General features: G+C 37.0%; 1 protein-coding gene across 2 annotated transcripts in view; it reads right to left on the bottom strand.

Moving 5' to 3' along the window:
* Positions 1 to 1,533: 1,533 nt before the first annotated feature.
* LOC117335704 overlaps positions 1,534 to 21,485 on the bottom strand; it is a 32,386-nt gene continuing 12,434 nt past the window's right edge. For both annotated transcript variants that reach the window (XM_033895873.1, XM_033895871.1), the window contains exon 4: positions 1,534 to 8,117. In XM_033895873.1, coding sequence (XP_033751764.1) covers positions 1,949 to 8,117 — 6,169 coding nt within the window. In that variant the 3' untranslated portion in view covers positions 1,534 to 1,948. The remainder of the gene's footprint in view (positions 8,118 to 21,485) is intronic.

Raw genomic sequence — 21,485 nt, 5'->3', positions numbered from 1 at the left:
TAATATAGTATAATACAGCATAATATAGTATAATACAGCATAATACAGTATAATACAGTATAATACAGTATAATCAAAGACCTTCTATAGGATTTTTACTTGATTCTCAACATGTACATTATGCAATCACAAGTATATTTACCTTTTTATGTAAGATTTGTGCTGGTAATCTTTAAACTCAGTAAGTTGAAATCATTGAGAATATGTAACTAGGACATGGTTTATATTCTGCGGTACATGCACAAACATGTAGTGTAGTATTTCAACTATGTATTGTAATCTTGCTGAATAATACGAAAGTATGAAATGTTCATGTGTACTTTCTTTCCTGGTTTAGTGCTTTTGAATTTATATTATGTCATGGGTGTAAACTTTCTTTGTTAGCCCATGCAATAATAATATAACATTCATGTACAACAATATCAATTGTATTTACATTCATAGTTCCATAGCAACCTCGCAAACAAGAAAGCTTATATACACAATGAATGTTTCATGTAATACAGTATTTTTGAGTACTCAAACTTCAGCGCACAACCTAGCTACTTAAAAACAGATTTACATAACAATAAATAAGCACACAAACAATGCTTGCCATATAAAAATGTAGAGAAGCTACAATTAGCATATAATCGTAATTTAACGGAATGCTTCCATTGCAAAAATGGCTAAAATTAGATTACCTACGTACGTACACTATATACATTTACAGTAAAAGTTTTGTTTTTGTGTGGGTTTTTTACCATCCATCAAAGCCTAACATGTTCGTGTACATGTAAGTATTTGGTAATTGTTGGATATGTTCTAGAGTCTGTTTGCTATTCTTTAGATAAGTTATATGATTCAGACATAATTGCATTCTTGGAATTCTCTTACTGTAGTAATTGATGGTAGCATTTTTCATGGCCATTTGGGAAATAATTCCACCTGGCAGAAAATGTGAAAGTTTTATGGAACAAAACATTGAATTTTTTTAAAGGGAGCTTTCAATTGAATGTCCTCCCATTAAGAATAAACAAATAAATTCAGACCCAAATAAGACACTGGCTCACTACTAATAGACCTATAAAAATACTGACAGACTTTCTGACATAATATCTACTGACTTATTGTGGCATAATAACGAATTCATTAAGCTCCAATTCCAGCTCAGCAGTTGGATATTTCTATCCAAGTGAGGCAATCCATGAATATCACATTACATTATTGATTGATATCAAATATATTCAAAAGTGTATGAGGTGAGGTGATAGATTCTCATCCGATTCTCAAAAGTCACCATTAGTCAGATAATTTTTATGCCAGCATTAAGATCTGTTCTCATTGGTCAAATACATTTATTGTTAATTCAGCAAAAATGTCATATATCTATTCCTAATGGTCACACAGATGTATCAGTAAAAAGATTCAGGTAGCTATTTCAGCCCTGGGTACCATTTTGATTCTAATGAAACTAGTGTGTAAGTACATAATAACACCAATTCTCACTGGTACAGGTCAATGGACCTCAATATGTTAGGATTGGTCCGGATCCAGGTCAATGGACACAAAAATATGAGTTTTTTTTTTTTTTTTATCTTACTTCAAAAATTCCATCCTGAGTTTCCTGTCCCTCCCTAAATATAGAACACACATCTCATTGCTTTGTTTGAGCTCCTCCATCTGATGCAAAGGAACTACCTACGACCTCTGTCATGTCTGTCAACTGGTTTTAAAATTATCAATATTCCTTAACTTAATTTTACCCATAAGAAATCATTACAGATTTTAAGGAAAGTTCCTTTAATAATTCTGTAATACTTTCCAATGGAAGTTTAAGTTGAGAAATTTCCTTACTAATTACTGTTGAACCTAGGGACAGATTGTTATTTTATATTTACATCCTCATCTGTTACCTTGGAGATTCCATGGACCAACTCTCGCTGATATCTCATGAAGTTTTCCTTGACTAGTCTGCTATAGGAGATATTTCTCTTTGCCTGACAGGTTCTCTTCCTTCTTCAGGGAGAACATAGCCTTTTAATGTGGAAGAAACTTCTTCAGGGAGAACATACCCTTTTGATGTGGAAGAAACTGTTTTTTCATTAACAGTTTTGAAGTTTGAAGGATACATAACCCTTTCTTCAAACTCCTCCTCAGAATCCCCTTTTACATCATAGGTAATGATATTCCTGTTGTCTATCAAGGCAATATCATCTTGTGTGTTTTCACTCTCTTTACTGTCCAAAGCGTCTATCAAGACAATATCATCTTGTGTGTTTTCACTCTCTTTACTGTCCAAAGCGTCTATCAAGACAATATCATCTTGTGTATTTTCACTCTCTTTACTGTCCAAAGCATCTATCAAGACAATATCATCTTGTGTGTTTTCACTCTCTTTACTGTCCAAAGCGTCTATCAAGACAATATCATCTTGTGTATTTTCACTCTCTTTACTGTCCAAAGCGTCTATCAAGACAATATCATCTTGTGTGTTTTCACTCTCTTTACTGTCCAAAGCGTCTATCAAGACAATATCATCTTGTGTATTTTCACTCTCTTTACTGTCCAAAGCATCTATCAAGACAATATCATCTTGTGTGTTTTCACTCTCTTTACTGTCCAAAGCGTCTATCAAGACAATATCATCTTGTGTGTTTTCACTCTCTTTACTGTCCAAAGCCATGTGTGGTGTGTCCATGGAATCTGGTGTGTTCAGTCCTGGTCTATTCACCCTTTCAGAAAGAACATTGGATGTGGATGACACTCTTTCTTCACTAACATCTGATTTCCCTGCCATATTGTTTTCTTTCAAGTCCTTAACTGAGTTCCCTGCCATTTTATGAGTTATGTTGTAACTACCACCAGCATGCATGCTACTAACTATCTTGTCCATATAATCGCGTGCCTTTTCAATGACATCCTGTGTGTATATTGCTCCTGTTCCTGGCAGTGGGAAAGAAGTGCTAGGCAAAGGTACTAATGAAGAGTTGACTTGGGAAGTTGGCATGTTTAGAAATTGTTCAGTTTCTGAGCATGATGCCTCCAGGTGTTTTAGCTTAAGAGAAGAGCCATTGACACATTGCTTTGGATTTGTTTGCAACTTTCTTTGACTTTTAATTTTCAGGGAACTTGGCGTATTTGTAGAATTGGATGGTTTTGCACAACCAGTAGTCCATTTTAAAAAATGTTGTGACCTTGGCAGAATTTCTTCAGAAGATGTTGTGCGTTTCCATATTTTTTTTGTGCTGTCCTCACTGTTCCCTGGTACCAAGCGAAAACCACGCTGAACAGCTGCTTCATCCAAATTCTCAAGGGAAACAAAGCATTTCAAAGTTTTTTCCTCAGGCATAGTGTGATGTTTAGATAGATCAATGAGAAAGCGTGCATTCACTGAGGCAGCATTTCCCTTATGGTTTGATTTACCAGTTGTTACTGGTGAAACATCCACCATGGGACTGGCTCTCATTTTTGATACACATGCAGCTTTATCAAGTGGGTTACCAGCTGTTACTGGTGAAACATCCACCATAGGACTGGCTCTCATTTTTGATACACATGCAGCTTTATCAAGTGGGTTACCAGCTGTTACTGGTGAAACATCCACCATAGGACTGGCTCTCATTTTTGATACACACACAGCTTTATCAAGTGGGTTACCAGTTGTTACAGGTGAAACATCCACCATGGGACTGGCTCTCATTTTTGATACACACGCAGCTTTATCAAGTGGGTTACCAGTTGTTACTGGTGAAACATCCACCATGGGACTGGCTCTCATTTTTGATACACACGCAGCTTTATCAAGTGGGTTACCAGTTGTTACTGGTGAAACATCCACCATAGGACTGGTTCTCCTCTTTGATTCACACGCAGCTTTATCAAGCGGGTAGATTCCAAACTCACGGAAAGCTTTCATAGCAAACTCTTTGCTATCCTTCACAGTTTGACCCCAGGCCTTGTCAAATATCTTAAGAAATGTTTTGTTATGAAGATTATTGACAGTCTTGATAATTTGAAATTTTTCAAAATGGTCTTGTAACTCCTGAAACCACTTGATGGACAACAGATCAAACAGCTCAGAATGAATATGCTTTTCTACATAAGCATCAAAATCTTGAAAGTACAACAGAATGCCATTTTCTTCACAGAGACGACATGTTTGATAGGTAAGAAAGGATTTTGCTACTTTCTCTACAAACAAAACAACAGGCCTAGAAACTCCTCTCCTATCCAAATCTGGGACGAAGACATCCTCAATCCAAGCCATGAACACAATATGATCAATCATACCCAAACTAGCCAGACAAAGAACAACATGGACTGCCATGGACGGCTTGTAGCCATTTACACATTTCATCACTACCATAGGGTCTGGGTAGTGGCCATCAGCACACATGCAAGTGATAATATTAATTCCTCTTGCTTTCACATTGGAAAATGCACGTACACAGTTGCTCTGCACTTTGGTGAACAGTTTTTGATCTCTGCAGTATGCAGAGCAATGTGCCATATTCAGTATGTACAGTCTGCTTGGATCTGTTAAAAGGATTACATCTTTGAAAATCTCATTCAAATAATTGGCAAAGTTTTCAAACCATTTAGCCATCCCCAATTCTTCACTTTCATTAACCAATCTTGTCCAAATTGGACATTGGTGTTGAAGTTCATTCCACCAAACAGATACATTTACATCGTCAGTTTCTGTCAACATTGTCTTCATACACATCTTGATCACCTTCCTTCCAATAGCAATCCCTTTTTTTGCCATACCTTCCACCCAACCAATTATTTTGTTTTCTTGTTCTGTGTTGATGACTTTAGACATATTGCTCTTGCTTCTGGTTGGATTTCCCTTTTGAATGCAGCGTTTCCTAAACAACGATGATTTCTGCATAAGAGGAAATTTGACCTTCTTCTGGAAAGTAGATTTCTTAAACTTGATGCCTCCAGACCTTACGTTGTTTTTGCTCATTGCTGGTAGTTCCATTCGAATCGGATGTTTGTCAACCAGATGTTTGTCAAACCATGATAATCCGTTTTCCTTGTTGAGAGGAAATATGCCCATCCATTCGAAAGCAGAAACAGCCATTTTTTCATCTCCATTTGAGATTTGACCCCATGCCACATCTAAAGCTTCCACTATATCATCACTACTCAAATTGCAAAATGATTTTCTCTTGTCTGTTATCAGGACATTCAGAATCTTTGCTTCTAAATGTGGCAAGAACTCTATCTGGAAAGGCTGCTTCATGAGGGTCAGTTTTGGCTTGCAGTACAGAAGGATACCATTTTCCTCACAGTCATAGCTTGTCTGCAAGGAAAGGAACAACGACAAGTCATTGATCAAAACAACCACAGGTCTCTGAACATTTCTTGCATTCAAATCTGGGATGAATGTTCCATGAAGCCAAGACAAAAACAATTCAAAATCAATCCAACAGGTTGGGGAGAAACCAAGACTAGTGTGCTGGATCATATGTTGCCTTTTGCTCAAGTTGTTTGCTAACACTTGCATAGGAGCTGGGTAGCAGCCATCAGCACACATGCATGCCAGAATCGCAACACCTTTAAATCTTGTTTTAAACTCGAGCTGGCGTTCTTTTGTGCTGCTGAATATCTGTCTTTTCTTAGCCTGGTAAAGAATGCCTGCCACATCAACCATGTACCACCTGGAAGGGTCTTTCATCAGATTTTCATCTGTTGAATTTGTAGCTAAGAACACTTCAAAGTCTTCAAACCACTGCTGCATTTCGCATCTACTGAATACAGAGTGAGTTTGTGGTTTGGGTAAAGGGAAAACTTCTGGAAATTTAGATTTAAAAGCATCATAGAACCAAGAACTCTTTGGCAAGTTATTGTGAAAAGGGTTTTCTCTTTTAAATTTCTCTAAAAGTAACTTGCCAGCAAGACAAATTGCACTTTTTGAAACCATAAATCCTCTTCTTTCCATGTCAGCCATCCAGGTTAAAACCTCTTCGAAGTCTTCATCAGTCAAACATGTCTTGTCAGAAAAATCTGTTGGAGAGTTGGGTTTTTTAAGATTGTCTGCAGATATTTCTGTAAAATCACCAATGTCATGCTCTTGATCAGAATCTGTAGGGTCCTTTGGTTTTGCAGGATCATCCTGTTTTGCTTGAACATCAGCCTTATGAATGACTTCAAGTTTAATTCTTTTAGGGTTGATGAGCTCCAAAGTTACTCCAGGAGGCATTTCTGTGTTGCTTTGTGGTAAGAAATCCACAGAAGGTAACTTTTTCAAAGTTCTCACATCAACTGCTTCCAACATCCCTCTTGTTGGGTTATTGAGACATGAAGTCACTGTACCAGTGTCTTGTGTTGCTTTGCTTGACAGCAGAAGAGCTTTACTTTCCAAGGTATCTGGATACACTAATGTTTCTACATTCAAAGAGTCATCAACTTCTGTAGCGTCCATTGTTGAGTGTGAAGTTTCCCAATTGTCATCTGCATCAGAAACATCTTCTTCCAGATTTTCAGTATCTACCTCAGGACAGGCCTTGCCTGCATCGGCTGTATCCATTGGTGAGATGTTGTTGGAAGTATTCCAAAGGTTGGGCATGTCAGCACTAGAGTCAGTCACTTCTGTTGTGCTGATAAATGAGTGTGAAGATTCCAAATTGTCATTTGCATCAGGAACCGCTTCCAGATTTTCTATAACAACCTCAGGACAGGGCAAGCCAGCATTTTCCATATCAAGTGGTGAGAAGCTGACAGATGCATTCTCAAATCGTGACATGCCAGTCCTGGGATCAAATGGGAATATTCCCATGTCTCTGAATGTCTCCATTGCTATTTTTGCATTACTTTTCTTTGTACGATGCCATGCCCTGTCAAAGATTGTAAGCAGTTCTGATTTGTGAATAGACAACTTTTTCCCTTTTTCCTGTAAACCTGCAATTACTTCAGTAGCAAGAAGAGGGAAGAGCTCTGAATGGCAAGGTTGCTTTGACTTTTCCCATTTTGTCATGCAGTACAAGATGATGCCATTATCTTTGCAAAGTCTGCAGACAGGATAGGAAAGTATGTGTGAATGGCCATCTATCAACAAAACTACTGGGCTGCTGATTCCACGCCTACCCAAATCTGGAATGAAAGTATCTTCTAACCAAGCATAGAACAATCTTGAATCAAACCAATCACATCGAGACAACCCCAATACAGTATGTTTTGTCATGAACTGTTTGGAATTTATCAAATCCCTCAGTATTACCATGGGTTTTGGGTAATGTCCATCTGCACACATACAAACTATGGTTGGTATGCCTTTCATGAACTTCTTCCTGTATGAAAAGAATTCTGTACGAGATCCTATGATGACACTGAAGAATGCATTGTTCTTACAACCTACAAGTGGGGCCCCAATGTCCAGCATGTACCATCTTGAAGGATCTGTCAGGAGGTTTTCGTCATTCAGGACCTCCTCACTCAAGTATTCTGAAAATCCTTGGAACCATTGGCCAACGTGTTTAGCTGAGATTTTGCATTTGTTTTGTAATGGCTGAATTTCCAAACATTTGTTAATGACTGGATTTCTACGTCTAAATTTCTGAGACCATACTGCAGATGGAAAGTTATTTTTAAGGAAGTCCAATTTCTTCCCTGCTTCATCTAACAATGCCTTACAGGTGTAGCGGATGTCCTTGTAAGTCACCTTGTAGCCTATCCTGGTTGAGTTGATAACCCATTTCACCAGTTTCATACTTAGATTATCATCCAAGATATACCAATTTATGTGGGATTGTCTCATAGGAACTTCATCAAGAACAGCCAGTTTATCACTTGTGCCATTGTCGCTATCCTCACTAGCATATTCCGACTCTACATCACCTTGTACAATCTGGTTGGACATGCTGACTATACTTTGGAATGTGTTCCAATGGTTGCTTGATGCATTTAGGGGATGTCTTCGAGAAAATCGTTTGCAAAGTGTGGAGTTTTGAAGTTTTTTACCTTTGTATCTTGACTTGACAGAATCAAACTTATCACCTTTTTGAGTTTTCTTTTGTTGATTCGTGGACATACCATACAAGACCACACTTTTACGAAACCTGCCACTTTGTCGTCTGCTCTTTGCTGGTTCAACTTGTGAGGATCCAGGGTGATTTTGCTCTCTAGATCTGTCAAAAGAAAGAGCACGCTCTCACTTTTAGTGAATACTTGTTGAAAAAACTATTTCATAATGAATATCCATTTTTCAAATTCATGCAATGTATGTTAGAATGAAAAGCTGATTTGATAGACGATATTGCCCTGTATGTACTATTGCTGGTGGCAAGTTTTGCTTGTTTGGTATGTTCTCAAACCAATGTAACTTTTGGTCCCCATAGCAAATGCAAAGTAGTACGGTATATGTTTTAATACCATGTACATTAATAAATGAGAGATTAAATTTCTTTATGATACTTTATCTAGTTAATGCAAATAAAGGGGCACTTAAAGGTTAAATATATCTACATTGTAGATTTAGGTTTTATTTTTTCAAAATGCTGAACAAAAAATTCTTCCTTTCAACAAAATATTCAAGTTAATTCAAGACATTTCATCTAATTATCTAATCTGAGTTTTTTTTTTTTAATTATTACTTTTTTTATATATATATTTATTTATTTCATATTCTACAACTTGTCAGTTTCCCTGCCCCATGAACAAAATTAAGGCTGGCAGGTAATTAGTCACCTACTCAAAACCTAACAAGTATATGTAGTAAGGGAGGAAACTCCTGTTGATATTATCAAACGTTTCCTTGTAAACTTGTGGAAGTAAATCAATGTCTGTTGGACAATGTCCTTAAATACACAATCTGAAGGACAATGGTCCACATAAACATACAGGTACGATATCTGTAGGATGCTGGTCCACATACACAGGTGCAATGTCTGTAGACGACAGGCCTCATATACAGGTACAATGTCTGTAGACCACAGTCCTCATATACAGTTACAATGTCTGTAGACAACAGTCCTTATATACAGGTACAATGTCTGTAGACAACAGTCCTCATATACAGGTACAATGTCTGTAGACAACAGTCCTCATATACAGGTACAATGTCTGCCGACAACAGTCCTTATATACAGGTACAATGTCTGTGGACGACAGTCCTCATATACAGGTACAATGTCTGTAGACAACAGTCCTCATATACAGGTACAATGTCTGTAGACAACAGTCCTCATATACAGGTACAATGTCTGTAGACAACAGTCCTCATATACAGGTACAATGTCTGTAGACGACAGTCCTCATATACAGTTACAATGTCTGTAGATGACAGTCCTCATATACAGTTACAATGTCTGTAGACAACAGTCCTTATATACAGGTACAATGTCTGTAGACAACAGTCCTCATATACAGGTACAATGTCTGTAGACAACAGTCCTCATATACAGGTACAATGTCTGCCGACAACAGTCCTTATATACAGGTACAATGTCTGTAGACAACAGTCCTCATATACAGGTACAATGTCTGTAGACGACAGTCCTCATATACAGGTACAATGTCTGTAGACAACAGTCCTCATATACAGGTACAATGTCTGTAGACAACAGTCCTCATATACAGGTACAATGTCTGTAGACAACAGTCCTCATACACAGGTACAATGTCTGTAGACGACAGTCCTCATATACAGGTACAATGTCTGTAGACGACAGTCCTCATATACAGGTACAATGTCTGTAGACAACAGTCCTCATATACAGGTACAATGTCTGTAGACAACAGTCCTCATATACAGGTACAATGTCTGTAGACAACAGTCCTCATACACAGGTACAATGTCTGTAGACAACAGTCCTCATATACAGGTACAATGTCTGTAGACGACAGTCCTCATATACAGGTACAATGTCTGTAGACGACAGTCCTCATATACAGGTACAATGTCTGTAGACGACAGTCCTCATATACAGTTACAATGTCTGTAGACAACAGTCCTCATATACAGGTACAATGTCTGTATACAACAGTCCTCATATACAGTTACAATGTCTGTAGACAACAGTCCTCATATACAGGTACAATGTCTGTAGACGACAGTCCTCATATACGGGTACAATGTCTGTGGACGACAGTCCTTATATACAGGTACAATGTCTGTAGACAACAGTCCTCATATACAGTTACAATGTCTGTAGACAACAGTCCTTATATACAGGTACAATGTCTGTAGACAACAGTCCTCATATACAGGTACAATGTCTGTGGACGACAGTCCTTATATACAGGTACAATGTCTGTAGACAACAGTCCTCATATACAGGTACAATGTCTGTAGACGACCGTCCTTATATACAGGTACAATGTCTGTAGACAACAATCCTCATATACAGGTACAATGTCTGTAGACAAGTCCTCACATACAGGTACAATGTCTGTAGACAACAGTCCTTATATACAGGTACAATGTCTGTAGACAACAGTCCTCATATACAGGTACAATGTCTGTAGACAACAGTCCTCACATACAGGTACAATGTCTGTAGACAACAGTCCTCACATACAGGTACAATATCTGTAGACGACAGTCCTCATATACAGGTACAATGTCTGTAGACAACAGTCCTTATATACAGGTACAATGTCTGTAGACAACAGTCCTCACATACAGGTACAATGTCTGTAGACAACCGTCCTCATATACATTTACAATGTCTGTAGACAACAGTCCTCATATACAGGTACAATGTCTCTAGACAACAGTCCTCATATACAGGTACAATGTCTGTAGACAACAGTCCTTATATACAGGTACAATGTCTGTAGACAACAGTCCTCATATACAGGTACAATGTCTGTAGACGACAGTCCTAATATACAGGTACAGTGTCTGTAGACGGCAGTCATCATATACAGGTACAATGTCTGTAGACGACAGTCCTCATACACAGGTACAATGTCTGTAGACGACAGTCCTCATATACAGGTACAATGTCTGTAGACAACAGTCCTCATATACAGGTACAATGTCTGTAGACGACAGTCCTCATACACAGGTACAATGTCTGTAGACAACAGTCCTCATATACAGGTACAATGTCTGTAGACGACAGTCCTCATATACAGGTACAATGTCTGTAGACGACAGTCCTGATATACAGGTACAATGTCTGTAGACGACAGTCCTCACATACAGGTACAATGTCTGTAGACGACAGTCCTCATATACAGGTACAATGTCTGTAGACGACAGTCCTCATATACAGGTACAATGTCTGTAGACGACAGTCCTCATATACAGGTACAATGTCTGTAGACGACAGTCCTCTTATACAGGTACAATGTCTGTAGACGACAGTCCTCATATACAGGTACAATGTCTGTAGACGACAGTCCTCATACACAGGTACAATGTCTGTAGACGACAGTCCTCATATACAGGTACAATGTCTGTAGACGACAGTCCTCATATACAGGTACAATGTCTGTAGACGACAGTCCTCATATACAGGTACAAAGTCTGTAGACGACAGTCCTCATATACAGGTACAATGTCTGTAGACGACAGTCCTCATATACAGGTACAATGTCTGTAGACAACAGTCCTCATATACAGGTACAATGTCTGTAGACGACAGTCCTCACTTACAGTTACAATGTCTGCCGACAACAGTCCCCATATACAGGTACAATGTCTGTAGACGACAGTCCTCATATACAGGTACAATGTCTGTAGACAACAGTCCTGATATACAGTTACAATGTCTGTAGACAACAGTCCTCATATACAGGTACAATGTCTGTAGACAACAGTCCTAATATACAGGTTCAATGTCTGTAGAGGACAGTCCTCATATACAGGTACAATGTCTGTAGACAACAGTCCTCATATACAGGTACAATGTCTGTAGACGACAGTCCTAATACACAGGTTCAATGTCTGTAGACAACAGTCCTCATATACAGGTACAATGTCTGTATACAACAGTCCTCATATACAGGTACAATGTCTGTAGACAACAGTCCTCATATACAGGTACAATGTCTGTAGACAACAGTCCTAATATACAGGTACAATGTCTGTAGACGACGGTCCTCATATACAGGTACAATGTCTGTAGACAACAGTCCTCATACACAGGTACAATGTCTGCCGACAACAGTCCTTATATACAGGTACAATGTCTGTAGACAACAGTCCTTATATACAGGTACAATGTCTGTAGACAACAGTCCTTATATTCAGGTACAATGTATGTAGACAACAGTCCTCATATACAGGTACAATGTCTGTAGATGACAGTCCTCACATACAGGTACAATGTCTGTAGACAACAGTCCTCATATACAGGTACAATGTCTGTAGACAACCGTCCTCACAGTTACAATCTCTGTAGACAACAGTCCTTATATACAGTTACAATCCATATGTTCATTTACTAGTTATAGACTGGACAGGAAATTATTGGAAAAATTCAAACTTATTTTATCTTTGACCTTGATCATGAGGTCACAGTGACTTAACTATACTGCAAGTTTCAGCTGAAGATATATATATGTGTGTCTTAATTATCTTTACCAGTTTAAAAGTTTTGGCCCGGACAAAATTTGAAATAATTTGACCTTTAAGTGTCAGGTCAAAATTCTTATTGCAAATTTTTATACGTATACAGCAACCTTCATTAAGATTTCTTCAATGGTATAAAAGTTATTGCCTGGACAAGAAATTAGGGAAAAATTTGACGCGGAGGTCAGGTCACAGTGGACTTATGTTAGAGCATTGCTCATCAGGATTAGTGCTGCGAGTTAAATGTCATCAAGATGTCTCGGACAGTTTATCATCATGTCTTCCCCTTCAATTGTGAGGAAATTCCAAGAAATTAGAACTAGTGCAATCAATGATTACAAAGCTCACCGGCAGAAGCAATCACACTATTCACACACTATGCATTCATTTTTTATGTACCAGTATGTACAGGTACGTATGTCATTTTGAAATTTTACGTCGCAAAATATCACTCCAAGACCTCTAATAGATGTATAAACTAAATTAGAAGGATGTGGACTTATATGCTTTCTACAAACTTACCCCAAAATCTTTAAAATGAGTTTTGGTGCCAATAAAGTTAAGTCCACAAAAAGGTAAAATACGAAAAAATCACTCCTTGACCTCTAATGAATGTATAAGCCAAATTAAAATGGTGCGAGGCGTATACTTTTGGACTTACAAGCCGACACCAACACCGGGGTTACAGCATTAGATCACGGTTACTCGTAATCGGTGAGCTAAGAATACTGGAGATCAATATTATTTTCAAACAATTTTTCTAATGGTTAATAAAGCAAGATAAATGAAGGCCATATTTATAAGAATAAGAGAAAGTATACATAATGTATTGGACTTATTTAATCTACATCTTTAGGTATTTCCAAATAATCTTTCTCTGTGATGTAGTATATACAATGTACATCATTCTCATGGACAATACATCCTAAGATATTGACAATTCAAGCTTAAACATTGCTCCTTTGCAACAAACATGGGGTTTGTGGGTCTACTCAAATAAATGAGAGGGGACAAAAAAGATAAGATAGCCATAAGATTTAGTTATTGAGTCTAAATACACTTGTACAATCATGATCAGAGATTTGTTTGAAAACGTTTGAAACACGGGAAATGAAGCCCCACTTATTTTTCAAGAAGTCCACACAAACTAGGGACTCCATTTACCGTAATCTGAAAAGAACTCCATTTATGAGACCCAGCACAAACTCTTGACGATGGTTACAAACTTGCTTTTCTTTACCAAAAACTCAAATCTGTAGAAACTCATTTTTGTAATTTCTTCCAATTTCTAAATTCTTGACCTTTTCTATAGGTGGCTTTTATCTATCCACTGCTTTACTTGTTTCTGTTCTAGTTTTCTTTAGCTTCCTGAAAGGGCATTTTACAATCATCTGCTGAGGATTTGGTGTCATATATATGTACTAGAAGAAACTACGCCACACTGCTGTTCGGTGTTGCTGTCTGGTTTGGTTGAATTTTCTTTAGATCTTTTTTTTTCTCCTCTCTGAACTGTTTGAAATACAAACTTCTTTTTATTCTCTCAGCCATTTTCTCTGTTTGTGACCTTTCTGACATTGGAACATAGTACTTTTTGACACGGTTTCATTCCTGTTCAAGGTACGCCTTGCCTTCTTTCTTTTTTTTATGTTCTCTGTACGCCTTTTGCTTTTCCGCTCTAGTCAGTGCTATCCTGAAAACAACAGTAACATTTCTGTGTAAGGTATGCTACTGTTAACGGTCAGCTCTGTTACCATACTTCAAATCATCTTATCAAGGAGACTTCAGAGATGACAGGAGGCTAATGGTAAGATCTGTTACCATATTCAAATCATCTCATCAAGGAGACTTCAGAGATGACAGGATTCCTCTCCAAATTGGACTGAGATTACTGCCCACAGCAACTACTTGGTACCTCTAACATATGCATTGAAGGGTTACAGTAGGCCAATTAATTTATTATGCAATATATCATATTCCATAACGCTTTACAGGAATTTGCCAACACAGAACAACCTAAGTCATGTGATACAAGAGATCAAAATCCAAGATGGACGCCTGTAAACCATTTTGTTTCCCCCAATTCAGACTCAAAATTGAGCAATGAAAAGGGGAAATGGAATGTTTTTGTAATTATGTTCATCAGATTTGCAAGTTTGAAAAAGCTCAAACTATTGACAAAGCAGTCATTGTAAATGACCTTAAGGTCATAGTGAAAAAAACCCAACAAAAAACAGGAAGAGTTTGGCATAAAGGCAATACATTTTTAACATGTTGACAACAACCATGAAGGGTGGAAGCAGCATTATTTTTTTAAGGACAAAATGGCGATAGGTGTTCAAACTTTAAAACTAGAAAATATCTTAAGACATAAATGCCTGCATTGCCACTTGACACCCCGAAGCAGTTCGGTGAGGATTGCGTCAGCAGTTCCTAAGATTAGTTAGGGACGGGACGGGACGGGACAGACATGGGTAACAGTATATGCCGCCCCCCCCCCCCCCCCCCAATTTTATCTTCCATTTCAATAAACAAAGTAAATATTAAAGCTCATATGCAACTCTTTAATATATGATTAAATTCCCCAACACTACAGAAGAATTCATTCAATTCGCTAGAGTTTCCCTATATGGCTATGGTGATGTTTAACTTTTGTATGGCTATACCAGTCTTGTATGGCTATGGTGATGTATGGTTTTTGTATGACTACAGTTGTCCTGTGTGACTATGACGGTGTATAACTTTGTATGACTACAGTTGTCCTGTGTGACTATGGCGGCGTATGTTTTTTGTATGACTACAGTTGTCCTGTGTGACTATGGCGGTGTATGATTTTTATATGACTACAGTTGTCCTGTGTGACTGGCGGTGTATGATTTTTGTATGACTACAGTTGTCCTGTGTGACTATGGCAGTGTTTAATTTCAGTATGACTACAGTTGTCCTGTGTGACTATGGCGGTGTATGATTTTTATATGACTACAGTTGTCCTGTGTGACTGGCGGTGTATGATTTTTGTATGACTACAGTTGTCCTGTGTGACTATGGCAGTGTATAATTTCAGTATGACTACAGTTGTCCTGTGTGACTGGCGGTGTATGTTTTTTGTATGACTACAGTTGTCCTGTGTGACAATGGCGGTGTATGATTTTAGTATGACTAGTTGTCCTGTGTGACTGGCGGTGTATGTTTTTTGTATGACTACAGTTGTCCTGTGTGGCTATGGCGGCGTATGATTTTAGTATGACTAGTTGTCCTGTGTGACTATGGCGGCGTATGATTTTAGTATGACTAGTTGTCCTGTGTGACTATGGCGGCGTATGATTTTAGTATGACTAGTTGTCCTGTGTGACTATGGCGGCGTATGATTTTAGTATGACTAGTTGTCCTGTGTGACTATGGCGGTGTATGATTTCAGTATGACTACAGTTGTCCTGTGTGACTATGGCGGCGTATGATTTTAGTATGACTACAGTTGTCCTGTGTGACTATGGCGGTGTATGTTTTTTGTTTTACTACAGTTGTCCTGTGTGACTGGCGGTGTATGTTTTTTGTTTTACTACAGTTGTCCTGTGTGACTGGCGGTGTATGTTTTTTGTATCACTACAGTTGTCCTGTGTGACTGGCGGTGTATGTTTTTTGTTTTACTACAGTTGTCCTGTGTGACTATGGCGGTGTATGTTTTTTGTTTTACTACAGTTGTCCTTTATGGCTATGGTATGATAAATTGATATTTGTAATGTTAATTCCTTGTTGTATGGTCCCTGGCTATATATATACATTTGTATACTTACATTTTTGTAAGGATATGTGTTTTATCATTAAAACATATAAAAATCACAATTCAATCACAGAAATATTTATAAAGATGTTTTTTATTCACATCAGAATTCTGTCTTTTCTTTGTACATATATAGATAGCTTTATAGAACACATTTCAGTACATAATGAACTCCACTTCTTGTATAAAATCATACTTTTATAAGAAATAATTATAATGATAAATAAGAACTGATAACTAACATTAGAACAAAATGTACTTCATATATATATTTTTGTATAATTTGCGGTATGTCTATATTTAAATGGAAGAGCATGAAAAACAACAAATTAATTTCTTTATCTAAATTTCCAAACAAATGTGGTAATCTATACCTCATAAATGAAGAACATCAATATAAAAAAAATATGAAAAGGTCACCAGTTTAACTATTGATTCTGTATCAAAGGCAAAAAAAAAAAAAAAAAAAAAAAAAACTTATGTTTCCTTCTAACCCTACCAAACCTCTATTTTGTTTGCCTTCTCAAATGTTTTTAGACATGATTCCTTGCGTATATGACCTTAATGAAAATTTTGAAATATATTAAAAAACAGTTTTCCGACCCTACTTTTTTCTGGCACGTAAGCAAAAACGCACATTATTTGTTTAGGCCTAAATCTCAAAGCATAATAATATTACAAAAATGTATATATAAAATATGATGATACTCTTGTCTAGCCAATTTAGAGTGCATTTGTCATCTTTTATTAAACACTAAAGACCAACATGTTAATTGTTATTCCAATATCACAGCCAACAAGTGAAGCAGTCTCTAGCCATCATTAATATAATCAACCATTACATGGCATCACATGTACATCAGAGGGAGCACTCATTTATTGAATTATCACAATCACTATTTGTTGAAGGTTCACCATAGAAATCTTCTGTTAATGAATTACGGAATTATTCATTTAATGAATGATCCCTAGAAAACCATCATTTGTTGAAATGATTTGGAAGGATTTACCAAAAGAATCAGGAGAACAGTCATTTTTATCTTTCAAATGCTGATCAATGCTAGGATATTTGTGGTAGTTGGAAGGGTTAGATGCTGGTGGTTGTTTTTTTCACCAGCATTTCATTTATCATTTTGAAACATTTGGACATTATCATTCCTTGAATTTCTGAATTTCAATTTCAATGGGTCAACTGTGTATCATTTGGAACATGGCTTAGATCTGGCCCTTGACTCAGGGGCAAACAAATCACTGCTTCGCTATTGAATCGTTTACATAAATTAAGACAATTCCTCTTAAGGAATGATGAGAGCCAGCCATTTGATGCCTTGAACTCAGTGTTATTGGTCTCCCTAGCAATCTCCAATGCCTTTTCTCGGAGAAGCGGACCCGTGATACGGATACTAGCAGAAGATGCCATTAATTGCTGTACCCAGCACCACAGTTGATTGTTGATGTCCTCATACTCGGTCCGCCGCCCGATACGTTTCCATTGGTCTTTATCCGGTGTAATCTCGTATACCTCCAGTAACTTCTCCTTATACTTAAGAATTCTGAGGATCTGTGTGCGGCCAACCTGGAAGTGCTTAGCCAGCATGCGGGAACTGTACCCACTTTCTGATAGCCTGCAAGAGATCAGGAACCATACACAATGGATAAATATATACAACAGTAACATCTAATATTGAAAGTTTTGATGAAGGAAAAAATAATTGGATCTTTTTCCATAACGAACATAAATGTGATTATCTCTTTAATTGGCACTGATTTTTTTTGAGAAACTTTAAGGAACACCATAGAACATGAATATTATCAATATTAATCTTGCAATTTATATATAATATGGCATCTAGCTAGTAACAAAAGCACAGGCCTATATAAAGAATCATGTAAATTTCATTGAAGAATAACATAATGCTTGACCAGCCAGCTTGTACTTACCTGATCACCTCCATCCTCTGGTTCAGGGTCAGGGTCGTCCGCGGCGACCTGGTGACCGGAGAAAGCAAAAGTTCGTCATCAACCAGTGTTCAAAGGAGAAAAGACAAAGTGGGACATCTTGTACATCTTGGTCTCTATGAAGACATGGGCTAACTTAAATCATCAAGTGATAGTGCTTATTAAATTTTGACGAAAAATAGTTCGCAAGTATCATCTTTCAGGCATTGCATGCTGCACTCAGTACTGATTTAGTCAAGATGAATTTCCCCCCAATAATCATCAGCAGCAAGATGATAAGATTTGTTAGTGTTGGGAATAAATAAACTAGTGTTTATTTCAGCACAATATGATACTAATCTTGTTTGATGCACATGATTTTTTATTTATTTATTTATCTTTTTTTACATTATTCAAAATACATACAGTAGATTCCATTACATGTCATTTCCAGTGATCAATTCAATTTTATTTTCCAGATGAAGGAAAACAAAGCGGAGGGAGAAATTACTACCAGTTAAAATATGAACACATATATTAAATCATAAGAATATTTTTTAATCGAACAATGAACATTTTCTTTGTGTATAATAAACCATGTAGGTGGTCCATGTTAAACAAGCAGCAAGGTGAACATAAATAAATACTGAACGTTTCCAACCTCATCCTAAGATGAAGTGAACATACATAAATTCTAGCATTTCCAACCTCATCCATTGCTATTGACAGGATTTTAAACAATACAAACAAAACTGACATCATGATCACCTAACCATCAACTTTCGTAGCCTTATGAGCCCTAGCCCAATCTTTACTTACTAATTTTCAATTATTAGAAATTTTACAAAAACTATTAACTTTTCTGAAAAATTAAACTCTCTGACTTTCAGTTTCAATCAGCTGCTGATCAGTGTAAACGTGTCATTCCATCTAAAATTATAATCAAAGCGATCAGAAACAATTAGGACTTGCAACAACACATCTATTAAAGTAATTCTCAAATCACCATGATTTAACTGATGTCAAGACTCTTCAAATCACCATGATTTAACTGATGTCAAGACTCTATCACATAGGATATCGCCATCATAATGCAATTTGTACTTTTTCTAGACACAAATAAACTTTCTGAATGAATATCACATAATTCACACTTTGACAGATCGAACATAGTATACGGTATATATGTTATCAGCATTTTGTGATAAACAGCATATGCATTGTAAAACAAAACAAATATTTGATGAAAATCCTTGGCTTCAAGATGGAAGATTTTCATCAAATATTTGTATAAGTACCATGATTATTATATATGTATACATGTGTTTGACAATAACAACCAACCAAATCCTGTGATGTATTTTGAGCTTGTGTTAGAAGGGAGGTAACTCTACATTTCTTCTAAGGCAGTTACCGTTTTGCCTTGTCTTGTGTTAATTAGGCCTACTGTCAAATGCAGGCATGTTTCAATTACCCAAATACTTCCAATTTTCCGTCCAAATTTTTTAGACCCCATATCAAACCCAATTCAAAAGTTATGTTGCAAAAGTGGAGAAAATCTGAAGTCACCTTACTACCTTGAGAGCAAGACTACAACTTGGAAGCCTGGCACGAGCATGACATTTTTTATCACTCCTTCCCACTACAGATTTGGAGCTGTAGGCAACTCAAAGTGAAAGCTATCGGAGAGAGATGGAAGCTTATTGTTGGGAGCTATAAAACCTTGGTTGTGGTGGTCTTTGGGGGTGAAGACTTGGGGAAGGAGTAGACAGATGACAGCATCATGTATACATGTAGTTCAAATTGTTTTGTTGTTAATTATATGGTACAGCAACAACAAAGTACTATAGTTGTTGTATGAAATTTACAGTATAATCATCAATGTCAACTCCATATGTCTAAAAAGATAAATGTCAACTCCAGCCGTCATAAAAAGGTAAAATGTCAACTTCAGCCGTCATAAAAAGGTAAAATGTCAACTTCAGCCGTCATAAAAAGGTAAAATGACAACTCCAGCCGTCATAAAAAAGTAAAATGTCAACTCCAGCCATCATAAAAAGGTAAAATGTCAACTCAAGCCGTCATAAAAAGGTAAAATGTCAACTTCAGCTGTCATAAAAGGTAAAATGTCAACTCCAGCCATCATAAAAAGGTAAAATGTCAACTCAAGCCGTCATAAAAAGGTAAAATGTCAACTTCAGCTATCATAAAAAGGTAAAATGTCAACTTCAGCCATCATAAAAAGGTATAATGTCAACTCCAGCCATCATAAAAAGGTACAATGTCAACTTAATAATGTCAACTGTAATAGTTGTCCAGATATCATGGAAATCAACAGCATAAAATATAAATACAACATCTCTAGATCTGCTGCCATTATAGATACAACCATTTTTCACTTAACTACCTAGGGCTGTATAGCATAAAGATGTTTCAGCATATGTTGACTAGACTATGAACATCATCAAAATGGCTGTCGTACAATTTCAGTTTTTCACAATCATAATGGTGCATACTGAACTTTGTGCTATTTGTATGGTCATCAATATGTGCGACTCCTACACTTAATACAGATCTATTTAAGAACAATATGGCATTCATGTAGCTGTATACTTTCAGTTTATCTCATAACCCAAACTTGTCTGAACATCAATATGGCTCTCCATAGCTGTATAATTTAATTTCTATACTTCATGTGTAGCATCATACTCTGTAATTTTTGCCAATCTTATTGTCATTTCATATCACGGATCTGCCTGTCTGACCATCGTCAATATGGCATTCATATATAGCTGTATATTTTCTGTACTTCACATATGCTGTGTCACATACTACAGTAAAACACGTTTAGTACGAACACGCTTATAGTGATTTTATGGATATTGCGAACTGATCCCGATTCCCCAGCTATTCTCCCTCTTACTTCTATGTAATTCTGTATTTATATTGCGAATTTCACATAGCGAAATATTGTCTATAACGAACCAATTTAGCGGTCCCGTCGACTGAAATTCCATGTTATTTTAACACTATAGTACGAACCCATCTCCGAAGTCGGAGTCATGTCCTGGTGATCACGACGGTGTTTTCGATAGGCACCCGAGGGCACGTTTCAGGGTATATATTTGTTCGGCTATTGAATCGGTGAGTTATGTTTTCGATGACCTCTGAATAAAGTGAGTTGTTTTGTCGATGTTTATCTCAAATTGTTAATCCATTCTTAGATGTCTAATTAGTGTGTACACAGAACATGTATGT

This window comes from Pecten maximus, chromosome 10 (genome assembly GCF_902652985.1).
Source record: "Pecten maximus chromosome 10, xPecMax1.1, whole genome shotgun sequence".
NCBI lineage: Eukaryota > Metazoa > Mollusca > Bivalvia > Pectinida > Pectinidae > Pecten > Pecten maximus.
The sequence above is the reverse complement of the archived record's forward strand: the minus strand, read 5'-3'. Positions and strand labels throughout refer to the sequence as shown.